The sequence below is a fragment of the Vicugna pacos genome, chromosome 26 (genome assembly GCF_048564905.1).
Source record: "Vicugna pacos chromosome 26, VicPac4, whole genome shotgun sequence".
In the NCBI taxonomy this organism is placed as follows: Eukaryota; Metazoa; Chordata; class Mammalia; order Artiodactyla; family Camelidae; genus Vicugna; species Vicugna pacos.
In genome coordinates, this window is record NC_133012.1 from 18968413 (window position 1) to 18991655 (window position 23243).

The 23243-nt window shown below is 41.3% G+C and overlaps 1 protein-coding gene across 2 annotated transcripts; it reads right to left on the reverse strand.

The window, feature by feature from the left end:
* Positions 1-1741: 1741 nt before the first annotated feature.
* KLKB1 (kallikrein B1) lies at positions 1742-21609 on the reverse strand. 2 transcript variants are annotated; one of them, XM_072950616.1, is made up of 14 exons: positions 21552-21609; positions 17993-18155; positions 16525-16631; positions 14603-14762; positions 14117-14226; positions 10433-10592; positions 9563-9672; positions 9264-9426; positions 9061-9167; positions 8723-8891; positions 6536-6711; positions 5685-5780; positions 2726-2865; positions 1742-2192 (listed from the first exon to the last, which is right to left on the reverse strand). In XM_072950616.1, exons 1-14 carry the CDS (start codon positions 21607-21609, stop codon positions 2010-2012), a joined length of 1902 nt encoding a protein of 633 aa, XP_072806717.1. In that variant the 3' UTR covers positions 1742-2009. The 2 variants fall into 2 exon arrangements, with proteins under 2 accessions (XP_072806717.1, XP_006198067.3); XM_006198005.4 differs by having other exon boundaries at positions 9055-9167.
* Between the last annotated feature and the right edge of the window lie 1634 nt (positions 21610-23243).

Genomic DNA, 23243 nt, shown 5'->3' on the forward strand with positions numbered 1-23243 from the left:
GCCAGAGACCCACGCCTCCCATCTCCTCTCCCTCGTGTGGGCTCAGTCATCCCACCCTCTCGCCTGCTTAACCTCCTACACACTTCTCAGTCCCATGAGGCTCTTACTGTGTGAAGGGCTCCTCTGTTCACCCCTGTACTGAACACGTGGCGGGTAATAGGGACCATTCCAGTGTCACTGGTTCCAATTTGGCCACTTTGAAACGATCATTTATACCCCAGAGGAGTTCCACATTTCAAAGCTGCCGTCTCCTTTTTGCCCAAAGGAGGTCATTCCCTGACCAACAAAAGCCCAAGGGTTACCCTACAAACACTTCAAAGTCCTATTCAAACACTTGCTTTAGAATACTAAAAGCTGAGATAAAAGATCTTCATTGCAAACTGGTTTTTTTTTCCTTTTAAATATGAAGCAACACCCACACACAACAAAGACCAATATCTTTATTGCATGCAAAAGTAAAAGCTGAAGTTGTAGGGGTGTTTTTTGTTTAATCATTTCATGAAATCCAGCCAGATATTACCCAATCTGGAGAATTTACTGGCGAAGTAAACCCTTAACTCCTCCGTTTCCTACCATATGGCTTGTGAGTAACCCAGACCTCGTGGTTTTCCTTCCCGTCCCTCCACGTTGGCCCTTTCTACCACGCAGTGTGTCTTTGAGCATGGAAGGAAAAACTCGATCTCTTTTAGAAAGTTTGCTTTTCTATTTTTCTACTTGGTTTACACAATACTTTGTAAGCGGTCATTTCTGGGTTGATGTCAAGTCAGTTTAACAGAACTGAATCCAGCTCCCTGCTATCTGTCATGGTGGCTAGGGGCAAGCCTGGAATTTGTGTTGTGTGAGAACTGATATCATTCATTCCAGGGCTGTTTCCTGCTACCATGAATTTACCCAACACTGCTTCTTGGGTTTCTACAGCAGACCCCAGTATCTGAACCCCCAGCAAAGCAGGTCCCTTGCCTTCCATGAAGAATGTATGATGAGCCCATTGCAGGAACCGCACCCAGACACCTGCAGCCCCACGGGTCTCTCCTGCATGGCCAGCCTTGGAGCCCTTGTGGCGATGCCTGGGGAGCCAAGGTAGGAGGCCAAGATGGAGAGGTGCACCAACATTCTCCCAGGTGTGGATAACCCATCTCTTTCTTAGAAAAGTGTGTGTTACACAGGTTACTTTGCTTCTGCTTGGCAGAATAAAATCCAAGCTTACTGGCTCTCTACCCCACATAAGGCAAGCAGGAGTAGTAGGTCTGAATGACCCCATGTGTGAGCCTGAGAGAAGAAATGGGGATCTCTGAGATCGACTGAGTTCCAGGGGGAGCGGTAAGATTAGAGTGGTCCCAGGCACAGGGCTAGAATCTGGGGTCACTTACCTTCCATTCCGTTTCACAATTAGAAGAAGCCACTTTGTTTTTTTCCTTTTTCCTTTCTGGCACTTTATTTTTTTTTTATTAAAGTATAGTCAGTTTTCAGTGCTGTGTTAATTTCTGGTGTATAGCACAGTGATTCAGTTATACATTTATATATTCCTTTTTATATTCTTTTTCATTATAGGCTATTACAAACTATTGAATATAGTTCCCTGTGCCCTATAGTAGAACCTTGTTGGTTATCTATTTTATGGACAGTAGTTAGCATCTGTACATCCTAAACTCTCAGTTTATCCCTCCACCCTCCCTTTTCCCCCCTGGTAACCATAAGTTTGTTTTCTGTGTCTGTGAGTTTGAGAAGAAACCACTTTTTGATCACACTCTTTTGCCATTTTATTTCACAACCAACAATCGTGGAGATATTCAGTTGTTAGTATCTCCTGCTATAGCATTGTTACTGAATGCTGAAAGCATTATGCATTGTCCGTTTTTGTCCGTATGACAAGGACAGGAGGTAGACATCACTCTCCACGTTTTGGCTGATGAGGACCCCAAGGCTCAGTACTTGAATTGAACCCAGGTTGCAAAACTAATGCGCCCACCTGGCTTCTTCCCCATCTCTGCGGAGCTTCTTCGGGCTGGCTACTTCATCAAAGACTGACCGTCACCGTCCTGTGTTTTCTCTAAAATCCAGTCCATGTACTCAGCAACTTTGGTGTAGACCCCTGGTTGTTCCCTGCGGGCACAGCCTTCACCCCAACTGGTGATGCCCACCAAATGCCAAATTCCGTTATGTTTGCAAACCAAGGGACCACCTGAATCACCCTGCATCACAGTGGATGGAAAAAATAAAACGATAGAAGGTTATGACAGGTGTGCCTTTAAAATTCCATAGTCACGCCACACACACCACACATACCACACACAGACAATTTCTTATAGTTCTTCAGACATCCCATGTGCCTCATTAGCTGTGGGTGTGGTGAAAATGACTTAATTCAATAGTGTACAGTTGTATTTTTTGTTTATTCCAACAGAGAAATTTTGACATCGTCATCCCAAGGTGAAATAAATCTAATGCTTTTATTTTTTAGTAGAATTCTTGTCTGCACAACTGTCTTCCCTTAAATACAGCATGCTCCTGCAAAAATTGTGACATATATAATACATCACACATAAAAATTATAAATGTGCATTCACTTTGCTAAAGGTTATTTACGAAATTATTAGATCATTTGGCTCCAAAGTTTTTAAAAAGCTGTAGTGAGACATAATGAAATATACTATTGAAAATACATGTTTTGAAATGATTTTTCTCAAGTGGCCTATTGTGTGTTTTTCATTATCAAATACATTACCTTACAAGCATCTTTTCCTCCTTCTTTATAGCCAGCACAGATCATCTGTTTGGTTATTTTATATTCTTTATAACTTTTCTGGCATTCTGCATTTGATACCAAAGGAATATTTGCCTTCTGTAGGGTATCTTGGATTTTACCTATGAGATAACCGATATATAACTTCAGGAGGCAGTAAATAAAGACTAGCATCTTCAAACAAATGGGAATGATGACCTTTTCCTTCAGATCATTTCTGTGGATAAAAATAGTAACGGTGAGAAGGTAGAGTTACACACACGAATTCAGAGACAGAAGGGGCTCCAGGGGAGCCCTGCCGTGAGCTCTCAGGCAGCGTGAGGACAACCCAGGGACTTCGGCGACCAGAGAACTGACTTCCATTTTCTCTGCCACTCTCTCAATTCTGTACAAGTCTCTCAGCAATTCCCTCTTACTGCCCACAATCCAAAAGCCTAGAAGTTCTTATCTTTCGGTTTTTGTTTTATATATTCAAAAACTCATTATAAAACGTATCATTTTTACCAACAAAATGCAAAGACGATCTATGGAATGAGAAAACGTCTTTGCAAACATATATCCAATAAGGAGTTAATAGCCAAAATATTTAAAGAACTTACAATTCAATAGCAAAAAATCCCTGCAAATAATCCGATTTTTAAATGGGTGAAGGACCCGAATAGATATTTTTTTCAAAGGAGATAATGAATGGCCAAAAGGTTTAGGAAAAGGTACTCAGCATCTGTAATCATAAGGGAAATAAAAATCAAAACCACAATGAGATATTACCTCACACGTGTTTGAATGGCCAATAGCAAAAAGATATGTGATAACAAATGCTGGTGAGGATGTGGAGAAAAGGAAACTTCTGTGCACTGTTGGTGGAAATGTAAATTGGTGCAGCTACTAAGGAAGACAGCATGAAGAATCCTCAAAAAATTAAAAATAGAACTATCACACGATCTAGCAATCCCACTTCTGGAAATACATCCAAAGGAAATGAAAACACTGTGAGGAAGAGATATTTGCACCCCCGTGTTCACAGCAGCAATATTTATAATAGCCAAGACATGGAAACTTACTGTTTCCTTTGATGGATGAGTGGATAAAGACATTTTGAGATATATGTGGATATATATATATATGATATACACATGATGAAATATTATTCACCAATGAAAAGAAGGAAATCTTGCCATTTGTGACAATATAGGTGGACCCTGAGGGCATTATGCTAAGTGAATTAAGTGAGACAGAGAAACATGACTATTGTATGACCTCATTTATATGTAGACTGTAAAAACAAACAAGCCAACAAAAAACCTCATAGAAAAAGTGATCAGACTTGCAGATCAGAGAGAGGTGAGGGGTAAGGAAAGGGGAATTGGAGGAAGGTGGTCACAAGGTGAAAACTTCCTGTTGTAAGACAAGTAAGTGCTGGGGATGTATGTACAACCCGATGATTATAACCTAGCACTACTGTATAGTATATTTGAAAGTTGTTAAAAGAATAGATCCTAAGAGTTCAAACCATAAGGAAAAAAATTTTCTTTTTCGTGTGTGTGTATCTGTATGAGATGATGGATGATAACCAAATTTATAGCAGTGATCATTTCACAATATTTGTCAGTTGAACCATTATACTACACAGCTTAAACTTATGCAGTCATATATGTCAATTATATCTCAATGAAACTGGAAAAAAAAGATACATATATAATTTTTGGAAAAAAAAAACCCAAACCTTTGGCAGCAGAAGAGTATTTTGTTCTTTGAGTAACTGCAAGTGAGCATTTTTCACTAAGAACAGTTTATGAATAGTTTAACTCCCACCAGTGTCCAGGCTGTCCTTGGACATCATTTGGGAGTGTTCATCATTTAGTTACGATTACTTTACATTTCTTCCCATCTCAAAGAACTAGTCAAAATTTTGAAAAAAAAATGTTTTAATTCATTGGATAAAGGACTGAATCAGGACAGATGAAGAGAGCTTATCAAGCTGTCTCCTTTTGTAAAGAATGAGGCAAACCTCTAGTGTCTACCAAGAACATAATTTTGGAAAGGAAGAATGGTCTGTTTCTCAGAAAATTCAAGGGCAATGAAAACACCCCAAGTGTCCATAAGCAGGGGTTCTTAACCAAAGGCCCACAGAAAGAATTCACATGGTCTATCAACTTGGGTAGGAAAGAAATACATCTTTATTTTCACCAACCTCCAACCGAAGTCTAACACTCCCTTCAACAGTGTTAAGGGCACTGTGACTTTGCCATCAGCAGAGATCACAGGCATTTTCCTGTCACATTATAGTTGTGGCAGATGACTCAAATTATCATTGTGGTCATTGCAGTTTCAAAACTGTGGTAGTTATTAGAACAACTTACTATTTAATATGTTAATAAAGAAGCACAGTATTACTGCAGCACATCTTAGAGTCTTTTGATAAGTGTTTTGCAGTTTCATTGATTTCCTTTGTAATCCTACGTGTTTTATTTAAGGATTTAAAAGCATCATTAGAGAAGGTTTATAGGCTTCACCAGATTGCTAGGAGGATGCATTAAAAAAAAAAAGCAAAAACAAGAAAGAGAGAGGGCGTGTCTCCCTATGCTTCTGGTCATTAATACCAAGTTAGAAAGAAGACCGGTGTTGGGAGATGAGAGCTCTGTTAATTCTGAGGCCGGGATGGGTTTGGGTGGCCTTTTAGTCCTCTGTGAGACCAATCCTTTACGTGAAGCCAAGCCAATTAAAGTAAGATGCTGAAAAGATTACCCTATAAATTTCCAGACCCAAGCAAAAATCCATTTTCTCAAGAATCACTGAATAAATATTTGGGAATGGATAATTTGGAAAAAAAAATCATGAGTTTAGAAAAAAATTCAGACAGAGGCCAATTAAATGGATCTACTCCATGAATTTTACATATAAGACTTGCTTTAGAAACAACATTTAAAATGTCATGCTGTACCTTTTTCCTCTGTGAAGCCCCATCCAGTTACCCAACAGTTGGTGTAAATTGTATTTGTATCATCTTTGGAAGGTAGGCATACTGGTTTTTGGAAATCTGAAAGGTAATTTTTAAATTAGAGTCTGGCTAGATAAAGTTATGGATATCGACTTTAAAAATACATAATTTTCTCTTCCCATAGTCTCTTTCTAGAGAGTAGCACCAAGCAGAATAAATCTTTTGCTTTCTGCTCCATTTCTAAGGTCAGTGATTCCAGAAAATTTGTCACCATCAGAGTCAGTTTTGGTGTTAAATTTTCTGGATTAAATTTTAAAACTCAGAAGCCAGATTTACTGCCAAAAGCACTTAGAAGTTCTTGCATCTTATTCTGTATGTGATTCTTAATGGTAACAGAAGAGTGTCTATACCATATAAAGCAGGACTTTTAAGCGCTTTAACTTGCAGTTCTGTGCTTCCAAATGCAGTACCTCCAACCTCAATGCTACTTCCTTCTCTAGTCAAGGTCCACCTGGCTCTGCTTGTCTTCACAGAGTCCTTTGTGCCCAAGGCAACGCTAATCCTGCTACTCTTGACAGAGGAAGCCACGCTTCCCAGATGGCAAAGACATGTCTTATGTCTATTATTTCAATAGTGTATATGCAACTGTTTTCCTACCTGAAAGAACCAATTAACACATCTTGGCCCTTAAGTCTTATCTTTCATGGCAACACTCACCTTTCCCACCACTCCACTAACCAAAAAAAAAAAAAAAATAGACAATCTCTCTGGGTTCTGACCTCGCCTTCAAACTGACGTGAAAATTCAAACCAGCACAATGCAGCTGTACGCTCCTCCTTAAACATGCTACGTACCAGTGTAATTCAAAGGAGTCTCAAGTTTTATTAAGGCAATATCATGACTACCTTCCGAGATTTTATAATTGTGGTGAATGATAATCTCTTTTATTTGTGAGAAAGGTGTTTCTTTGGTTATCTCGGACAGATTTAACATGCCGCCATAAATGCGCCAAACATTCGACAAGGGAAGCCTAGGAGGGAAAAATAAATGCCGATTTGAAACCAGAAAGACTGGTCTTTGATATTGGTCCTTTTTCCTTGCACTTTAGTTTTCAAAAAACAAACTAGGAAGAAAGTACTAATATAGCATGTGTTTACATACCTAATTTCTCCCCCCCCCCGCAGTTTATCACCAACAGCAGCAGTGTTGAAGGTTTAGTTAAAAATATTGGAAAATGTAAAAAAAAAGAAATTGGAACATGTACATTTACGCAGTTATTTCATGTTTACCGTGAGTGGAAATACAAGAAAGTCGCTGTCCCATTCAGAGACGCTGGTCGGGACATGGCTAGCAGTTTTTTCTCGGGAAAAGCATGCTCAGTTCTCCAGCCTGAAAGCAGTTGCTTCCATGAAATTCAGAGCTGGCAGGAAGTAAGGGTGCCTTTACCCAAGCTCGTCTGTGATCAGATAAGGTCCCGGACAAAGAGAACCAGACATGGCTTTCTTGACGTGAGAGAAGCCATTTTTGGCCTAAGCCATTTTGTGATCTTGACCTGGCCACAGTGTTGCCCTTGAACAGGTCTCTGTAATGAATGATCTTAAGGGAACAAAAGAATGCAGAAACAAAGGGCTGTTACCGGGCAAGAGAAGGAACATTAGCGAAGATAATACATGGTTGTAAAGACGCCCAGTTCTCTTTCAATAGTAAAGATTAGCCTGAAGGGCTCAATCGCCAGATCCACTGGAACCTAAGGGAAGATGATGTTGACCTTTCCTGACCCTCACGACTTCAGTCAACTAGTCTGGGCTTTGTCGGCAGTCCGAGCCCCTTCATGGGTGTGCACGTACCCTTAGTCCTAAACGTCCCCCATTCTGCTGTCCAGGCAGACACGGTTAATGTATCAATCACAGCTCAATCAAGCTGGAAAAAAAGGTGAAAATTCTTGGTCCCGAGTTGGGGTGCATTTAGTAAAAAGGGGCACCACTGTTTCCCTTCATAGTGTCTTTCCTTCCCCTTGGCAAAGCCACGTGCAGCAGAGCCCTGACTGGGGGCCCAGGCTGCCCCGGGGGCCCGCGGGGGAGCCCCGCCCTGCGCTGCCCTGCCCGCTGGGCCCCGGCTGTTACATTTCGGGGGCAGTGGCCTCCATCCTGGTTACAGCAACCCGTGATGACAGGGGATACGGAGGAATTTTATGAAACCAAAAATACTTTTTGAAAGAGCTCAAGTGTCTTTTACGTTAGGGCCACTAGTCCCTCTTTCCCTTGTCCATATGTTTTGTCCGTTTTTACGTGTCTTGTTTAATCATTGCTTATATTTTTTTTTGAGAAATCTTTATGTTCCAGGTATAGTATTAGGCATTTTAAATGTGTCACTTAACCCTTCCAATGACCTTATGAATAAGATACTCTTTTTATTCCTGTTTTACAGATAGGAAAATTAAGCTAAGTGCTCATTATTGCCCGAGGGCACTCATGCCTCTAACAAGTGGCAGAGCTGTGACTCAAGCCCCGTTCTGTCGAACTACTATGTCTGTTTTAAAATGGCAAACCCCCCACCATGTGCATTATTTATGTGTTAAAGTAGAAATATTATATCCGGTCATATTTATTGAATTATATAGGGTAAGACGCAATCACTTTTTTGTTTTACTGTTAGTACTACATTTGTGAATCAAAGAGCTGAAAGTAAAGCATCAACGGGTCTGAAAAATACGTCTTTGCAGAATACATTTGGGAAGCGGTGGGTGAAGGTGGCAACAACTGGGGTACTTTTCAGTTATTCTTGAAAGCAGGAGCGCCATCCTCCGGGGAGCGCCACTCCAGCAAACATGCCGCAGTCTGTTCTGATGGGTCCGATGGTTCAGAGCTTGGGCCCTACTGGTTAGTGGACATTTTGAATCCCATCTCTGTTCTAAAATGCCTTTTATTGAAAGAGAATAAACTTCTCTTAATAAACTGACAACATGATGGAGAAATTGATTATAGAGTCTTCAACACAAAAAGGCAAGCGAAGAGCCCAGATAAGATGCAGCCAAACCTTACCCGTCAAAGCAATGGGCTGCAGTCAGGACCCACTGGTGTCCGATGATGGACCCTCCACACAGGTGGCTCTGGGCTCTCAGCTTCACTTGCAGGCTGACCTGCCAGGGCCACTCTCCCCAGTCAGAGTTGGTTCCTCCAACAATGCGTGTGTTAGTTTTTGTTGCACAGACTAGAAGAGAGCGTTGAAGTTAGTGGCTGAACTTGGGGGAGAATCAGAGTCCTCTTCAGCCAAGGAAAACAAGACACGTAATTCCATTATAAAAGACCAAACAAGCTATCAAAGCAACTCCAACATCCCCTTGCAGTTCTATGAGAACGTGAGATGTACTCACCAGAGCTGTCCCCACTTTTACACAGCCTCAGAGAATAACCAGAGCTCGCTCGTGTCCCATACGTAATCCCAGTGGGGGAGCCATCCAGAGATAATCGTAGGGAACACTTACACCTAGACAAAATCAGGACAAAGATTAACCCTTCACGGAGGAGGAGAGCTCGTGAAATTGTCTTGCCGACTGTCTTTGAAGAAGAAATTTTCACTAACTTCTCTCCTCTACAATCTCCCGGGAGTAAAGAATAAGCAAAAAACTGACAGCGCATCGTTTTCGTACAAGCCTCTTGGCAGCCACTCGCTCCTTTAACAAAGGTCACATTCAGTTCTTCTCCTTCAAAGTCAACTTCTGAGTAAATTTTGGAATGGCAGGGCTCTGTGCCGGTTATAAAGAGAGAGAAAATGCAAACAGCCATAAACCACATTTAGCCAAGTTTCTGGTACATTGTTGAGGATTGTTAGACAATCACAGCATTTGTCACATTTTGTGTAATATTATTGAGTCACATTACCAGGCAAAGTTTGTTTGCAGGTTAAAAGGCTGTATCCAGATACGGCGTTTTCCTGAGGAGTAGGGGGTCTCGGGGTCCCACTTTGGGAAGTCTTAAGGAAACAGACATTTCTATTTTGAAAGAAAGCAGGAGAAAGAAAGAACACTACATTAAAGGCAAGTACAAAAGCACCTCATGTCAAAACAACAACAAACAAACACCCCCTGCAAATTCTGTTCTTCTGAGAAATTCTCTTCAAGGTCAGTCAGACTACAGGACTCTCATAGATCACTGAGATTGAATGTAAATCAAGCCACACCTCCCCCTGAAGAAAACTGCTAAGAACAGACAACCTGAAAAGAGGAGAAAGATAAAGTTCTGCCTTTTAAAGGAAAAAAAAAGGAAAGAACAAATTCTGGAGATTCACAGTGCTGGTGCTGTTATATAACCATCCATCCTTCTCGGAGCTCCATCTTGTGCATAAAGAAAAGGACAGGTTATCTGAGGGTCAGGGGGTCGAAGCAGAACCTTGAGCAGGAGAAACAGGGCTCTGGTTTCTGAAACAGAGCGGTTAGAACAAATGAGCTTAAAGGATACGTTCTTAGTGAGTAGTTTTTACTTCCAGCTAATGGAACATTAAGCTCAGTAGGAAAGATACCCTTCTTTCCCCAGGGCTGTTGTCTCATGGATTCAATGGTACAAGTGAGAGAAGGTGGGTAGAAAGGTCGGCTAATCTCTTAACTAATCTGCACCTGGAGGAAAAGTACCTAAAACTGAGTTCAAGTGTTTTACGGGAAATGAACAAAACTTAAAAAAAAAAAAAAAAAACCCTCAAACTGTGAAACTAAAGCGCTGTCAGGACAGCCGTGAACATTTCACAGTCACGCTCACCTTTGTGACTCTGTCTTCTGGGCGCTGGTGTAGAATGTGAAGAAAAGGCAGCTGGGGTGATAGGTACAGATGGTCCGACAAACAAAGGCATCTGGAGCGAGAACACTGGCGACATCCACATCTGAGAATGCAAGCTGCTGGAAGATGTCCCTGTGGCAGCCTGCGGACCCACGGAGGGGAGATGTGCGTGACGTGATGCCAAATGTGCTTTGTCATCGTAACTGCGGAAACTGCGATGACTTGTTATTCAGAGCACTGAACGTCCTAAGTGCAAAAGTGTCTGTTAAAACATCCCCAGACTTGTTTGTTTGTTTACCATTTAGGAGAAGGAAAGATTGGTCTCACGCTAATAAAAGACACCCCTCCTATGTGAGGGAAATAAAATGGCTTAACCCGTGCTCCCAGCTCCGTCCTAATCAGTGTGAAATACTTCTGTTACTCAGCCTGTGTTTGTATTTTCTTTCTATGACCCTCACCCTGAATTCCAAACCTTAGATACATGAGGTTTTATGTTTTCCTGAATATTCTGAAAAAGATTTTGTTTTAAAGGGATCAATAGAAACCTGAGTAGCTAATGCAAATGCCACGTGCCCACTGAAATTAGAACAAGAGGAAATCCACTTTCATTGCCCTTACATAACCCTGTCTCTTAATTACATTTTTCATTTGTGTTCATAATATTTACTCCAGTTTACTCAATTCGATAACTTCTATTCAAATTATGCAAGCATAAGGAATAAGGATAGCGAACGTGGGAAAGACAAAAAGAATCCAAATTTAAATGAATGAACGTAGTTGGATCAAGAAAGTGTACCCACCATAACACAACAGCCTGGTCTGGGCACTGTAGGAAATCAGACCTCAGCTGATCAAACCTTTTTTTAAAAGACACGGACATTTGAAGCTGGAGGAGAACTTACGGGTCATCCGTGACAACCCTCAGCTGCAGCCTGTCAAGGAGCTCCCTGAGAAGTTGTTCAGCGTTCACTGCAGACATTGACAGTGGCAAGTCGCTGACCAGCTCATGACAAGGCTCCTTCTTGTCTGGACCACTCTAGGTGTTAGAAATTTTTTCTCATTTTTATCATGGTAGGAGCTACCTAGATCTGCCTTCTGGAACCACACAGATTGGTCTAATTCCCTTTCCCGATCACAGCCCTTCACAAACAAAAAAATAAGCATCAGTCATCCTGACTCTGTCAGGTTAAATGTCTTTAACCTGTTTCTTTAACCATATCTTATTGTTCACTATTTCTAGATATCTTACCATCCTGGTGACTGACTTGTGAAGGGTTCCACTTGTCCACTGGTCCACACAAAACGTGGAACGCAGAACTGAATACGAAGTTCCATCACCATCTGACCCGTCCAGATGCCAAAAGGACAGGGGCTACCTTGTTCCAAAGACCATTTTCTTTTTTAGAGCTAGTTTGATTTTCATTTGTTTTGTTTATCAGGACGTTAGTGGGAAGGACAGAGTAAGGACCTCCGGAAGTCCTCTCCTCCATGAAAGTAGTGAGAGCCCGGAGAACACTGTCCAAATCAACATCTCAACTCTAGAAATTAACCAGAGGTTTATAACGGTCCAGGGAGTGTTCATTGAAGACAAACAGCCAAATCTCCATAAGAACAGCAAGTCATGTGGTGTTTTGGAACCCCACATGGAAGCTCCACGGAAACCCTGGCAACAGCCCCACAATCACAGTGAAAATCCGCAATCTAGCAGCGCCTGGAAGGGGCAGAACGGAGTTGGGGCTACTCCAAAGCTCTGTCCCCAAATAGTTATTACATGATCTCTGTGGAAGTTCTCAGGAAAACCCCACTTGCAAGGATTGAGTTTATCTGACCTGACTCAGCGCTTCCTCGGTGTTAGCAGCCTTTTCCTTGGAAATGTTTGTCAAAAAAAATTGTGGCAATGACATATCATTGCAGCTGCCTAAGGCAACAGTAACAGCTGGGACAGACAACAAGCCAATAAAAATCTTGAAAGGAAAACCAGGGGGCAGGGTGAAGATCTCTGACACACTGCGGGGACTCTAGAAGCCGTGTGCGCGTACAGAGCTGTGTGTGTAACCAGGGCTGTGCATGTGCCCGTGAAGTTTCCGAGAAGGCCCTGAGCTCTCAGTTTGGCTGATGCTGACCTCTGTGAGCTCTGTGTCAGCAGAAAGTGAAGGCCAGGGAAAAACTGTAAAATCCCCGCCCGAGCACTGAAGGCATGCCCTCCCCAGCTCTCCCAAAAAGCCCTTGGTGAAAGGCTGGGCAGCTCGTCGGATCCAGGCATTAACGGAAACCTCCGTCCCGTCATTAGTTAACTACTAGGAAAACCAAGCAGAGACATCAGTGGCTATACACAGCGAAGGCTAACCTCTGTACAAAATTAGTTCAGGAAAGTCACCAGACAAACAGCAGCAACAACACAAAATGGTAACAACAACACAAAAACTCTGGGAAAGGAGGGGATTTCATTTCCAGAATTGTCACATGCTATTAGTTAAAAGACCTAATTTTTTTTTAACAAAAAATTGTTAAGACATGTAAAGAAACAAGGAAGCGTGCCCCATACACAGAATAAAAGGCCCATATAAACCACTGCTCAGGAAGCACGAACTTTGGGCTACTATACCGAGGCTTTGGGTCAGCTACTTTAAATATGTTCAAAGAACTAAAGGAAACCCCTGTCTAAAGAACTGAAGAAAAGTATGAAAACAATGTCTCACCAAAAAGAAATAGAAACTATATTTATAAAAGGAATCAAATCTGACTATTAAAAAATTAAATAATCAGTTAATTTGAACCAGTAAATCCGGTGCACAGCATGGAGGAGGTGTGCCTGTGGGGAGTGGGCACAAATAGGAAGAGCAATGTACTGTTGCCAACTTCCTAGTCTTCCAGGGGGCTCCCCATACAGGACTTGGCACGGAGCCAGCACTTCATACTATGTAGAAGTGGCTATTGGTAATTTGGTTTCAATAGCATGTTATCAATGACACCCTGATACGCTAAATAAGGTAGAACGTGAAAGCAATTTTTCTGGAAAATTCAACTAAAATTACTTCTATGTCTGGAACTATAAGGTTTCATTGAATCATTATGCTGGAGCTATTTCACTCGACAATGGATTCCACGAAGAAATGACCTTACAGTCTTTCTACAAATCACTGTACAGATTTCCCATTGCTGCTATAACACATTAGCACAAACACAGTGCCTTCAAACCACACAAATTTGTCATCTCACAGTTCTGGAGATCAGAAGTCGAACAGTCTGAAATGGGTCTAATTGGGCTAAAATCAAGACATGGGCAGGGTTTTGTTCCTTTGCAAAGCTCTGGAGGAGAACCTGTTTCCTTGCCTTTTCCAGGTTCTAGAGGCCACTCCTTGGCTTGTGAACCCTTCCTCCATCTTCAAAGCCAGCAATGTAACCTCTTCAGATCTCTCTCTCTCCCTCTGACTCTGATCCTTCTGCTTCCTTTTGCTTTTATAAGGACCCTTGTGGCTACACCGGACTCATCCCTATGATCCTGAATAAGCTCCCATCCCGAAGTCTTCAACGTAATCACATTTTCAATAAAGCCCCCTCTTTCGTGTAAGTTAACACATTTGTAGGTTCCAGGCATTAGGACATCTTTGAGGAGCTTCCATTCTGTCCACTACAATCTCACAGTAATAGTAGCCATATAATTACCGATTTCTGAGACTGCACAGGGCTTCAGTGAGAATCCAGATTCCACGTTAGCCAGCACCTTTATGCTCATAGGTGTTCCACTCGGGCTGTGCTTTAATAGGCAGCTGTTCCTGAATGGGAAAAACAGAGTTTACTTTGCTTCCTAAAGTTCAAGGTGCGTGTAAAAGTCCATTTCAAGTTGAAATGGTCCAGGGTCAGTGGAAGATAAACAAAGCAATCGGAATGATGACCTCAGTATTGAATGGGTTAAGGATTTGGGTTATTAATCAAAGAGACGTCTTCTGCAGAAGGATGGTTAAAGTGAGAATGCAGTGGGACACATCCTTCGACAAGACGTTATTCTGCTAAACCCTCATTCCGCAAGCACAGCCTATTTGCGGACCAAACGGAAATTATTCTCTTCAGAGAAAAAGGCATCAAAATTGAGTAAATAAATAAGAACTAAAAACACCATCAGAAAGAACAAACGCTATGGATTTTACTCACCGGTAGTCTACACTGTGGAATGTTTGCGTGGCGTATGTGAAAAACTGGCAGTGAATGCTGTTCGTGCACATTTTTTGGCACTCCTCAGCACTTTTAACCTTAGATACGTTGAAATTGACTCCTCTCATATCAATTCCTTTATAAATGTCTCGGTGGCACGCTGTGCAAATAAAACACATAGAGCAAATTCCGTCACTTTCTCTTATGGAAGTAAACCAATTTGGGCGGAGTAGTTTTGAAGACTAGTATTCCATTTTTGGTAACTGTTATTAATTAGGAGATTTAGAGTTTTATTATAGCCCTACATTATCAAACTCTGCTTGAAATACATACATTCCAATACGTTTCAGAGGACTAGCATGGAAAGGGGGCTCGTTTACTTCCAAAACTGCGAAGCTTGTGCAGCAATACAGGTAATAGTTCACGATGGAATTATTGATGAGCGGAGGAGGATAAACAAGAACAGAAGAATGATGACAGGTGCTTGCAGGTTATAGAAAAGGAATCTCTGGCCAGTTCTGCTTTACACGAAAAAAGAGACAGGCTGGGAGTTGGGATGGAATACTTCTTAAAAACTTTTCTCAATGGTTAATTGAAAGCTATAAACCTCCCTCGAAATGTTTTAAACTAAAATGGGTCCTGAGTTTAGAGGCTTTATGTGCCCGGGAGCAAGTTTTCGCTTTAATTTCACAAGATATTTGGGAAGAGGTAGAAGGGAACATTAGATGAAGTTCTGTGAGTAGACTAAGTCTGGGGGGGGGGGACAATAACTAAGGAGTATGGAGAAGGGCAGATATTATTTTTTCTCTAAATTTTACTATGATATCAAATTGAAAATAACATTTAATTGAATCGTTTACACTAATCTGTATTAGGAGATAAATTTGATCTTATACAATAGGAAAAGTACTCCTCAGTTAAACTATATACTGACTAAGCCAGGCCCCCGTATTTAGAACTAAGGGCTGGTTACTGTGCAAACTGCAGGTACGTGTGTGTGTTGAAGGAGAGGTGTTACTGGAGGGGGAAAAGGATGAAAAATTTGAAAACATCTGAAATGTAAGCCCACGCAGTTACCTGTTCAGAGTAAAGGTAAAATAGCAGTGGTGTATAGTGCTGCCATGGCTATTTTAAGGTTCTGTCACCCCATCGGTTGAGAGAGCCTTTTCAGCACTTTGCACTTGCAGATCAGTCAGGTTAGAGAAGGAGTTCATTTGCCTTAAAGTGATTAGCATAGTGTGGGAAATTGTTTCCCAAGACATTAGTAGGAGTAAGCGTCAGAATTAGTTTCCTGGCCTCCCAGTCCTCACATTTTCCCCTAAGATGTGCTATTCTTGGCAAGATTTACAGAGTCCAGTTTTTCAGTTTGGGGGCTTAATGGGGCTTCTTAACTTCGACACTATGAACATTTGGGACTAGGAAATCTTTGTCGAGGGGGCGTCCCTGTGCCTTGAAGAATGCTTAGCAGCATTTCTGACCTCTGGCCCCTAGTGTAGCATCCTCCAAAGCTGCGACAACCAGAATGTCTCCAAACGCTGCCAAGCGCCCCCTGGTGGAAGGAGAAAATCCCGCGGGGTTGAGAACCACTGAGAACCGCTAGTGTACAAATTACCCTGGAGTGAAACCGGGAGAGAGAGAGAGATGCCCTCTGTGTTTTCTTTAAGGTTCTTATCTGGAATCAAGGGGAGACTATTGTTTGAATGTGTATTCACTCTCTGTACATCTTACACCATAAATAATAGCGGCTCCTTAAGCATGTGATGGCTGATAAACACAAGAGGATCTGTCCAGAGTCAGACCCCCTCTGTTATCTTTCTGGGGGCTCCCTTCCAAAAGTCCGTGGCAGGACAGAGTTTGCGCAGAAGCTGTTCTAAGGCAGACCCATCCTCCGTTCAAATTTAGCTCAGAAATCCACACCTTACCACTAATTTGATGACCACACTGCTTTAAGGAATGTCCAGAAATTGCACTGGTCCGTGACACTCTTGGCAGGTCTCCTGTAACACTGTCTTTCAAGAAGCAACCAAACCTGTTTTTAAAAGTAGCTTCACTTAGGAAGTAGAATAATAAACATACATTGAGGAATGTCTAGCATTTTTATACACTCATAAATATAGCTTTCCCTGACACCTGCTGTAGAGGACATTCTTAGAGGCGGTTCCATAATATCTAACGGTCTTTGAACTACCTAACTTCAGCATTGTTTTCCTTTACATTCACAGTTTGAAGTACAGAAGGTCAGTCATATTAAAGAAATAATGATTTTTCCTGTGTTTCCAAACTTTAGAGGAATTATGTTCCCACCTGGTGATTATATTTATAAATACTTTCATTTACTTAAGAAATGAAATCAGTCATGAGAGTTGCATCTGTATATGGTGTTCATCTTGGTTACTAACTCCTTCTAGTCCACACCTAATGAAAGACTGCTTTCTGTCTTTAATGTCAACCTTAATGTCATTTCATCATTCACAAGGGTTTGGAACCTAACTCGACTTTTTACATGAAGAGTTACTACCTCTCACATATAGTCTGGGTTTTCTGTGCAAGTTTAACATGTAGAATCAGGGGATGATTGTGTTAATTGTGTTAATTCCTAGTTTTTAAATTCAAACAAGGTAAAGATAAAAGAAAAGAATTATGGACATGGAAATGGGAACAAGGAAGAAACATTCATTCTGGATATTGATTAAAATGAATGAAACTAGGGTTGTAGCTAGGCACATTTATGACCAAACAAGATTTTTAATTACCAACTATTTTTCAAATTCTCTTACTTTTCCAAATCACCAGTTAATAGTATATATCCATGGCCACACACACACACACGCATATGCAGGCACACACACGCCTTGCATGCCATCGGTGCCCAAGCTGGCTCACTATAGGCACATTCAGACCTAACCTCTCCCAAGGTTACAAGCTCTGGGTCTTAATTATATTCTCAATAAAGTGCTTGCTTTCAACCGTGTCTTCTTAGGACTGTGCTATCCACACACGTGATCAGGGGTCAGAACAGCAAGTACATTTCTCCTTCAGGTGAAATATCCACCTATTATTAGACCCTTTCTTGAGATACCCTCTTAGCGCGGTGCTTTTCAAGTGTTTTCCTTGAGGTCTTGGATAGAAAAAGACCACCTTCTACTATTTTAAGTGAATACAGTGATTCCTTAAAATACAGACTCCCAGTTTCAAGAGACTTTGGTTCAGTAGGTCTGGACTTGAGCCTAAGAATCGCTTATTTAAGAACCACTCCAGGGGATTCCGCAGAGGCTGGTCCTTGAACCCCCTTCGAGAAACACAACCTGGCTATACGTTACCTTTTTGCACACAACTGATTCCATTTTGAAAAATGACTGGCTTCCCCAGCAATGAAATATCAACTTTTACCTTTTGTCTGTGTCACGAGTGGAACTCGCAGGAAGAAAACTAAATAGCAAACACCTGGGATGGAAGGTGCACATCATCTGACAGTGCCGGGCGTTCGGGGTGTACACGGCGGATACATCCCCGCCTCGGAAGAAGGTGTTTTTATACAGTTGAGTCAAACACCCTGTGATATAGTCATTGAAAAAAAGACACATCAATTTGGAACAAGTGCAAATAATACTTTCAAAAGAAATGCATCTGTGTTCTGAACCTTCTTACTTTATCCATGGAATATCTTTATGACATGACTAATTACAGAGGCAGAATGAAACGTTAAGATTTGATGTATGATGTTACGGTTATTTTATGGGAACTCCTGTATAAAAAACTTAGTTGATTTTTATTAATCATGCAATTCTGTACATAAATTATTCCCCAAAATGCAATCTTAGCTCAGTTTCTCCCTGTCTTCTAACATGCTCTGAAACTTGCATTAAAAATAGCGATGTATGATCTCTTTTCCAAAATTCTTTCACAACAAACATCCTCACTGGATTCCCTCAACAGCTCTGTAAGGGAGGCTAGAGATAGGTTTAGCACATGCATCTTGAGTTTTTGTTTGTTGTTTGTTTATTTGTTTCTAAGAAAGAGGTTAGAAACTGAGTCTCAGGGCAATGCAGACTTGCCCAAGGTCCACACGGCTAATGAATGTCTTGGGACATAAACCCAACTCCTCTGACTCCCAATCTTGGTCTTTTTTCTTGCTTGCAGTGTTAAACGTTGTTCCTCATTTCAGTTTAATTCAAGCTATCTAGCGGTAATTGAGTATTTATTACTTTAGAAATGAGTGCAAAGGAGGCAATATTTGCTCGATGCCTACAAGCTCAGTTTTTAGTGGTTTAAGCAAATGCATGAATATACCAAATTGAAAATACATTTTGAACCATTTGTTTAGAACTGTTCACAGCTCTTAAGTACCCTGTATCCCACATATTATTAGAATATTAAGTGTTACCTTCACGTTTACGGTTTCATATACTAAAGATAACACTTTAACACATGCATTTGGGGTTACCTCGAAAGGCCCACTTCAAAGTCTGCCTAATAAGCTTTTCCAAAGACCATTCACTTTAGTTGGTCAGCAGTTCATTAACCACAGGATATTCCAACGACAACCTTGTCCATCCCCAAGGGCAATAAACACACTTCAGTTTTAGCATTTTTATATTGCCTTTCAGAAAATGGGCAGCTAAGACACATGCATTTCATTAAGCACTGAAGATTAAAATTTTCTCTGCGCTATCCTGCCCAGCAGGTTGCTTCTCTTCCTCTCAGAGGTGCGGCTAAGATGACTAAGCCTTGGATGAGGTTCATTTTCAGAAAGAGCAGAGATCGCTTCAGGTGGAAGCTCCTGGGAATGCAAGTTGCCAAGTGTACCAGCCTAGATTTCCTGGATGCACAAACACTGGGTAGCGGATCCAGTGACAACCCTAACTGCAAAGTGGTCTGTGTTTTAGACAATTGGTGCTTTTGGCTGATTCATAATTATCAAGCAGCCATCCTCCCCCATCCCCATGCAGAAGCAAGACTCCAGACAATGGTGGTGCTAGCCTGGGAGTTTCCACGCTGCAGTTGAGCCTTTGTGAATTGCCATGTGTCTCTGCTGACTAGAAACGGACCAACTTTGGAGTGGACCAAGAAGCAAGTTCTAGGAAGTGGTCTTGCTTATCCTCTTAAGCTGGTACTGATGACAATGGTGGTCATGATGATGACAATAGGCTTGTTTGTGTTCTATGTGAGAGTGCATGTACCGCACTGTTAAGTAAACTGTCGCATAACATAAAATATTTTGTTCTATTGTCACACTGGCCCCTGTGTCCAAGGACTTCGGGCAGGTTATTCAGTCTTGTTTAAAAACTGCCTAATCAATAAGGAGAAAAAAAGCACTTTAATTTTTAAAATTTGAGTGAAGGATATGAAAAGGCAATTTGCAAAAGAAATACAAGCCACTCGTAAGTCTACGAAAAATGGTAAGAATCGTAAATACAGGCAGTTAGAACAACTAGGTGCTATGTTACGCGCCAAGTGAGCAAATATTTTAAATTAACCTGCGTCGATGTACTGGTTTTAGATGAAAATGATTGTTTTAAAAACCTAGTTCAAAGTGACTTGAGTACAAATTAAATGTGTTGGTTCGGAAGCCAAAGAGCCCCTGGTGGATCTGGCTTCAGGAGTAACTGGAGGTGGGGCTCAGCTGATCCCGTCGGGCAAAATTTAGTTGTCTTCACATCTCTGCTCTGTTCCAAAGTGCTGTCTTTGTTCTCAAGTTCCACATAGTGGCAAGATGATGCCAGAAACTCAGGCCTCTGTATTCTCACATAATTCAAGTCCATTTGGGAAAAAAAGACGTTGCTCCTGGAGAATGTCCTTCTAAGTGAAGTAAGCCAGAACGAGAAAGAAAAATACCATATGAGATCGCTCATATGTGGAATCTAAAGACTCACGGACAGAGAATACAGACTTGTGGTTGCCAGGGGGGTGGAGGGTGGGAAGGGATAGACTGGGATTTCAAAATTGTAGAATAGATAAGCAAGATTACACTGTATAGCACAGGGAAATATGCACATAATGTTATGATAACTCACAGAGAAAAAAATGTGACAATGAGTGTGTATGTGTCCATGAATGACTGAAAAATGGTGCTGAACACTGGAATTTGACACAACATTGTAAAATGATTATAAATCAATAAAAAATGTTAAAAAAAAAAAAAGACGTTGGAAGGCTTTGGTGCTGGTCAGGTCACTGCAGATGGCAGGATGCGTGCCCTCACTCACTGGTCCAGCCCTGCCTGGGTCACAATCACCTGGACCCAGACTGGGAGGCAGCTGTTCCCAGAGTAAATTAGGGTGCTGTTTTCTTAAAGGTGAATCTGTACCAGGCCACAAAAAAAGTAGATGATTTTTAGCGTTGACCAAAGTGGGGCAAATGATTACTCTCAACTGCTGGTGGAAAAAGTCAACTTGGGAATAACCTTTCTGGAAGATAATTAATGAAAAACAGTGTCCAGCATCACCCTTGTTCTCTGAAAATCTAATGGAATGGATAGAAAGGGAAACAAGATCAAAACCTGATGCTGGAAGTCAAACCATTCAATGGCCAGTTTACTAAATTAAATATAAATCAGGTAATTTCATTTCTGAAATGGTTCCCTAGAGGCTTGAAAGAGTGAAAATGTGTGCTGTGTACCTGTTGTCCCAGACACTGTAAAATGCCTAACACTCTTTTTGAACATTCAGATAAAGTTGATTTTTTAAATACTGATAATTAAAAATAGAGGGCTGACTGCTCTAAGACATGCTTTGTAGAGAGTCATTTCCAAACAGAAGTTTCCACTAACACCTGCCCAAGACATTCTCACTTCTGGCTCCTCCCTCTGGTGTCTTTAGGGCATTGCATCTGATAAGTGGCCGTTAGTGCTGAACCTGAAAAGGATATGTGTCCTGAGCAGTGGACGTCTGGCTTAAGTACCTCTCTCCCATGCTCCCTGAACTTCATGTCTTAAAGGTAATCCACTCACCGCAGGAAACGGTAGCAAACAAGCAAACGAAATAAGCGGCTTGCCTGAGCGAAATCATCCTAAAAGAGAAAGCAACACATGCAAAACTCTGCTGGTTGTAGATTGTATTTAACACGAACCTTAATTTAGGGTGATGTAGATTTCCTCATCCATGTCTGAATTGCAAATCTAAGCCCACCATTAGCAGTAGAGAAAGCAAGGGTTTTTCTGTGCCTTTTGTACCCAAGGACTTGGCTCAAGCTACAAACTGAGACCTCTAGACTCCTGTTGTGTTTATTGTTCACTTGGCTCCCATGTTCTTGGTAATTATGGAAAGGGGATTGGTAGAAGGGAATTAAACACTTGTGAAACCTCTTGATGTGAGCAAAAAGAAAATTATTGTAAACCATGGCAATAGTGTCCACACAGAATCCCTATGGAGAGATATTCAAAATATTCAAGCCCATCTGAAAATTTTGAATCCATCAGTATTCTCTTGGATTTAAAAATACCGCCCACTTAAATTTTTTCTCATTTAAGAACATCAGTTCCTTCTACATTCTCTAAATACACAGGAAATTAGAACATCAACTTATAGCTTCTTCATAAAGTAAAAACAATGCTTAATGAAAAAAAAAACACCACACGTTTGGAAGCAATCAGAGTAATAGAAATCCTGTACCTGAAAGCGCAATTGCTTCCGTGGTTCTGGAGGTGACGGTGTCTCCTGCCACTTAAAGATGGCCGGTCTTCAAGCTTCCCCAGCGCGGCCCTATGGGTGTATTTGCTTGGCTCCGATATTGACTTTGGTGTTCTGCCAGCGGTTTCAACTTTTTGTCCTGTCAACATATTCTATGAATGTCCCATTCAGCTATTTAATATATTAACTATTTCATGATAGGGCCACACAATTCATGCACAGGGTTTTCCTTTTTCACAATGTCCATAACATTCGCAGTTATTTGGGGTCATGATACATTTCATCTGAGTTTTTCCAGCATAATGACCTGGCGACACAAGCGAATAAGGGGTAGGGGTGGCTAGCTCATCCTGGAAGGATCTTCTAGCAAATGATACCCATGCCTTCCTGTATCCTATTCCACTGATGTTTTAAATATGGAAGGGACTCGGTCAATGTTTAGGTCTTTCTCCCAGCCAGTTCAGGAAATAAGACAGAGCAGGGGTTGACAAACCACTGTTCACAGGCCAGATCTGGTCCAGTGCCTGTTTTTCTAAATAAAGTTTTATTGGGACACAGTCATGTCCATCCATTCCTGTATTATCCATGCTTGCTTTCACCCGACAACTGCGGAGTTAATAGTCGTGACAGAGACAGTAAGGCGTGTAAACCTGAGGCGATTTACCAACTGCCCCCTTTCGGATAAAGTTGGCTAAAACCTGCTGCATGGCGCTCCTAGCATAAGAGTTTAGCCTTTTCTGTCAGGATACTTCAACCTGAAAGAAACATCCTGGCTTTCCCAGGAGCCTGTTCCTGCTTAAGGGTTTCTCTTTTATTTTTATTTTTAAGAAAAAGTCTCCCCAAGACCTCCTTGCCACATTTATCCGTCATTCCTAGATTGACTTACTAAATCCACACAAAATAATTTATTCTCCTTTTTGTGCTTTTTAAAATATTTAAAGACTGTAATCCCCTGCCCACTAAAGCTCCTTTGTTTTCTAGCTATTCTTCAAAAAATGCAGTACATCTTTCTG

Excerpts from the sequence above, each read along its gene's own strand:
- KLKB1 (XM_006198005.4), bottom strand. The coding sequence starts at position 21,609 with ATGATTTCGCTCAGGCAAGCCGCTTATTTCGTTTGCTTGTTTGCTACC. Across the intron at positions 18,156-21,551 it reads GTTTGCTACCGTTTCCTGCG|GGTGTTTGACTCAACTGTAT; the intron begins GTGAGTGGATTA and ends ACTATATCACAG. Across the intron at positions 14,227-14,602 it reads TTCCACAGTGTAGACTACCG|GAACAGCTGCCTATTAAAGC; the intron begins GTGAGTAAAATC and ends TTTCCCATTCAG.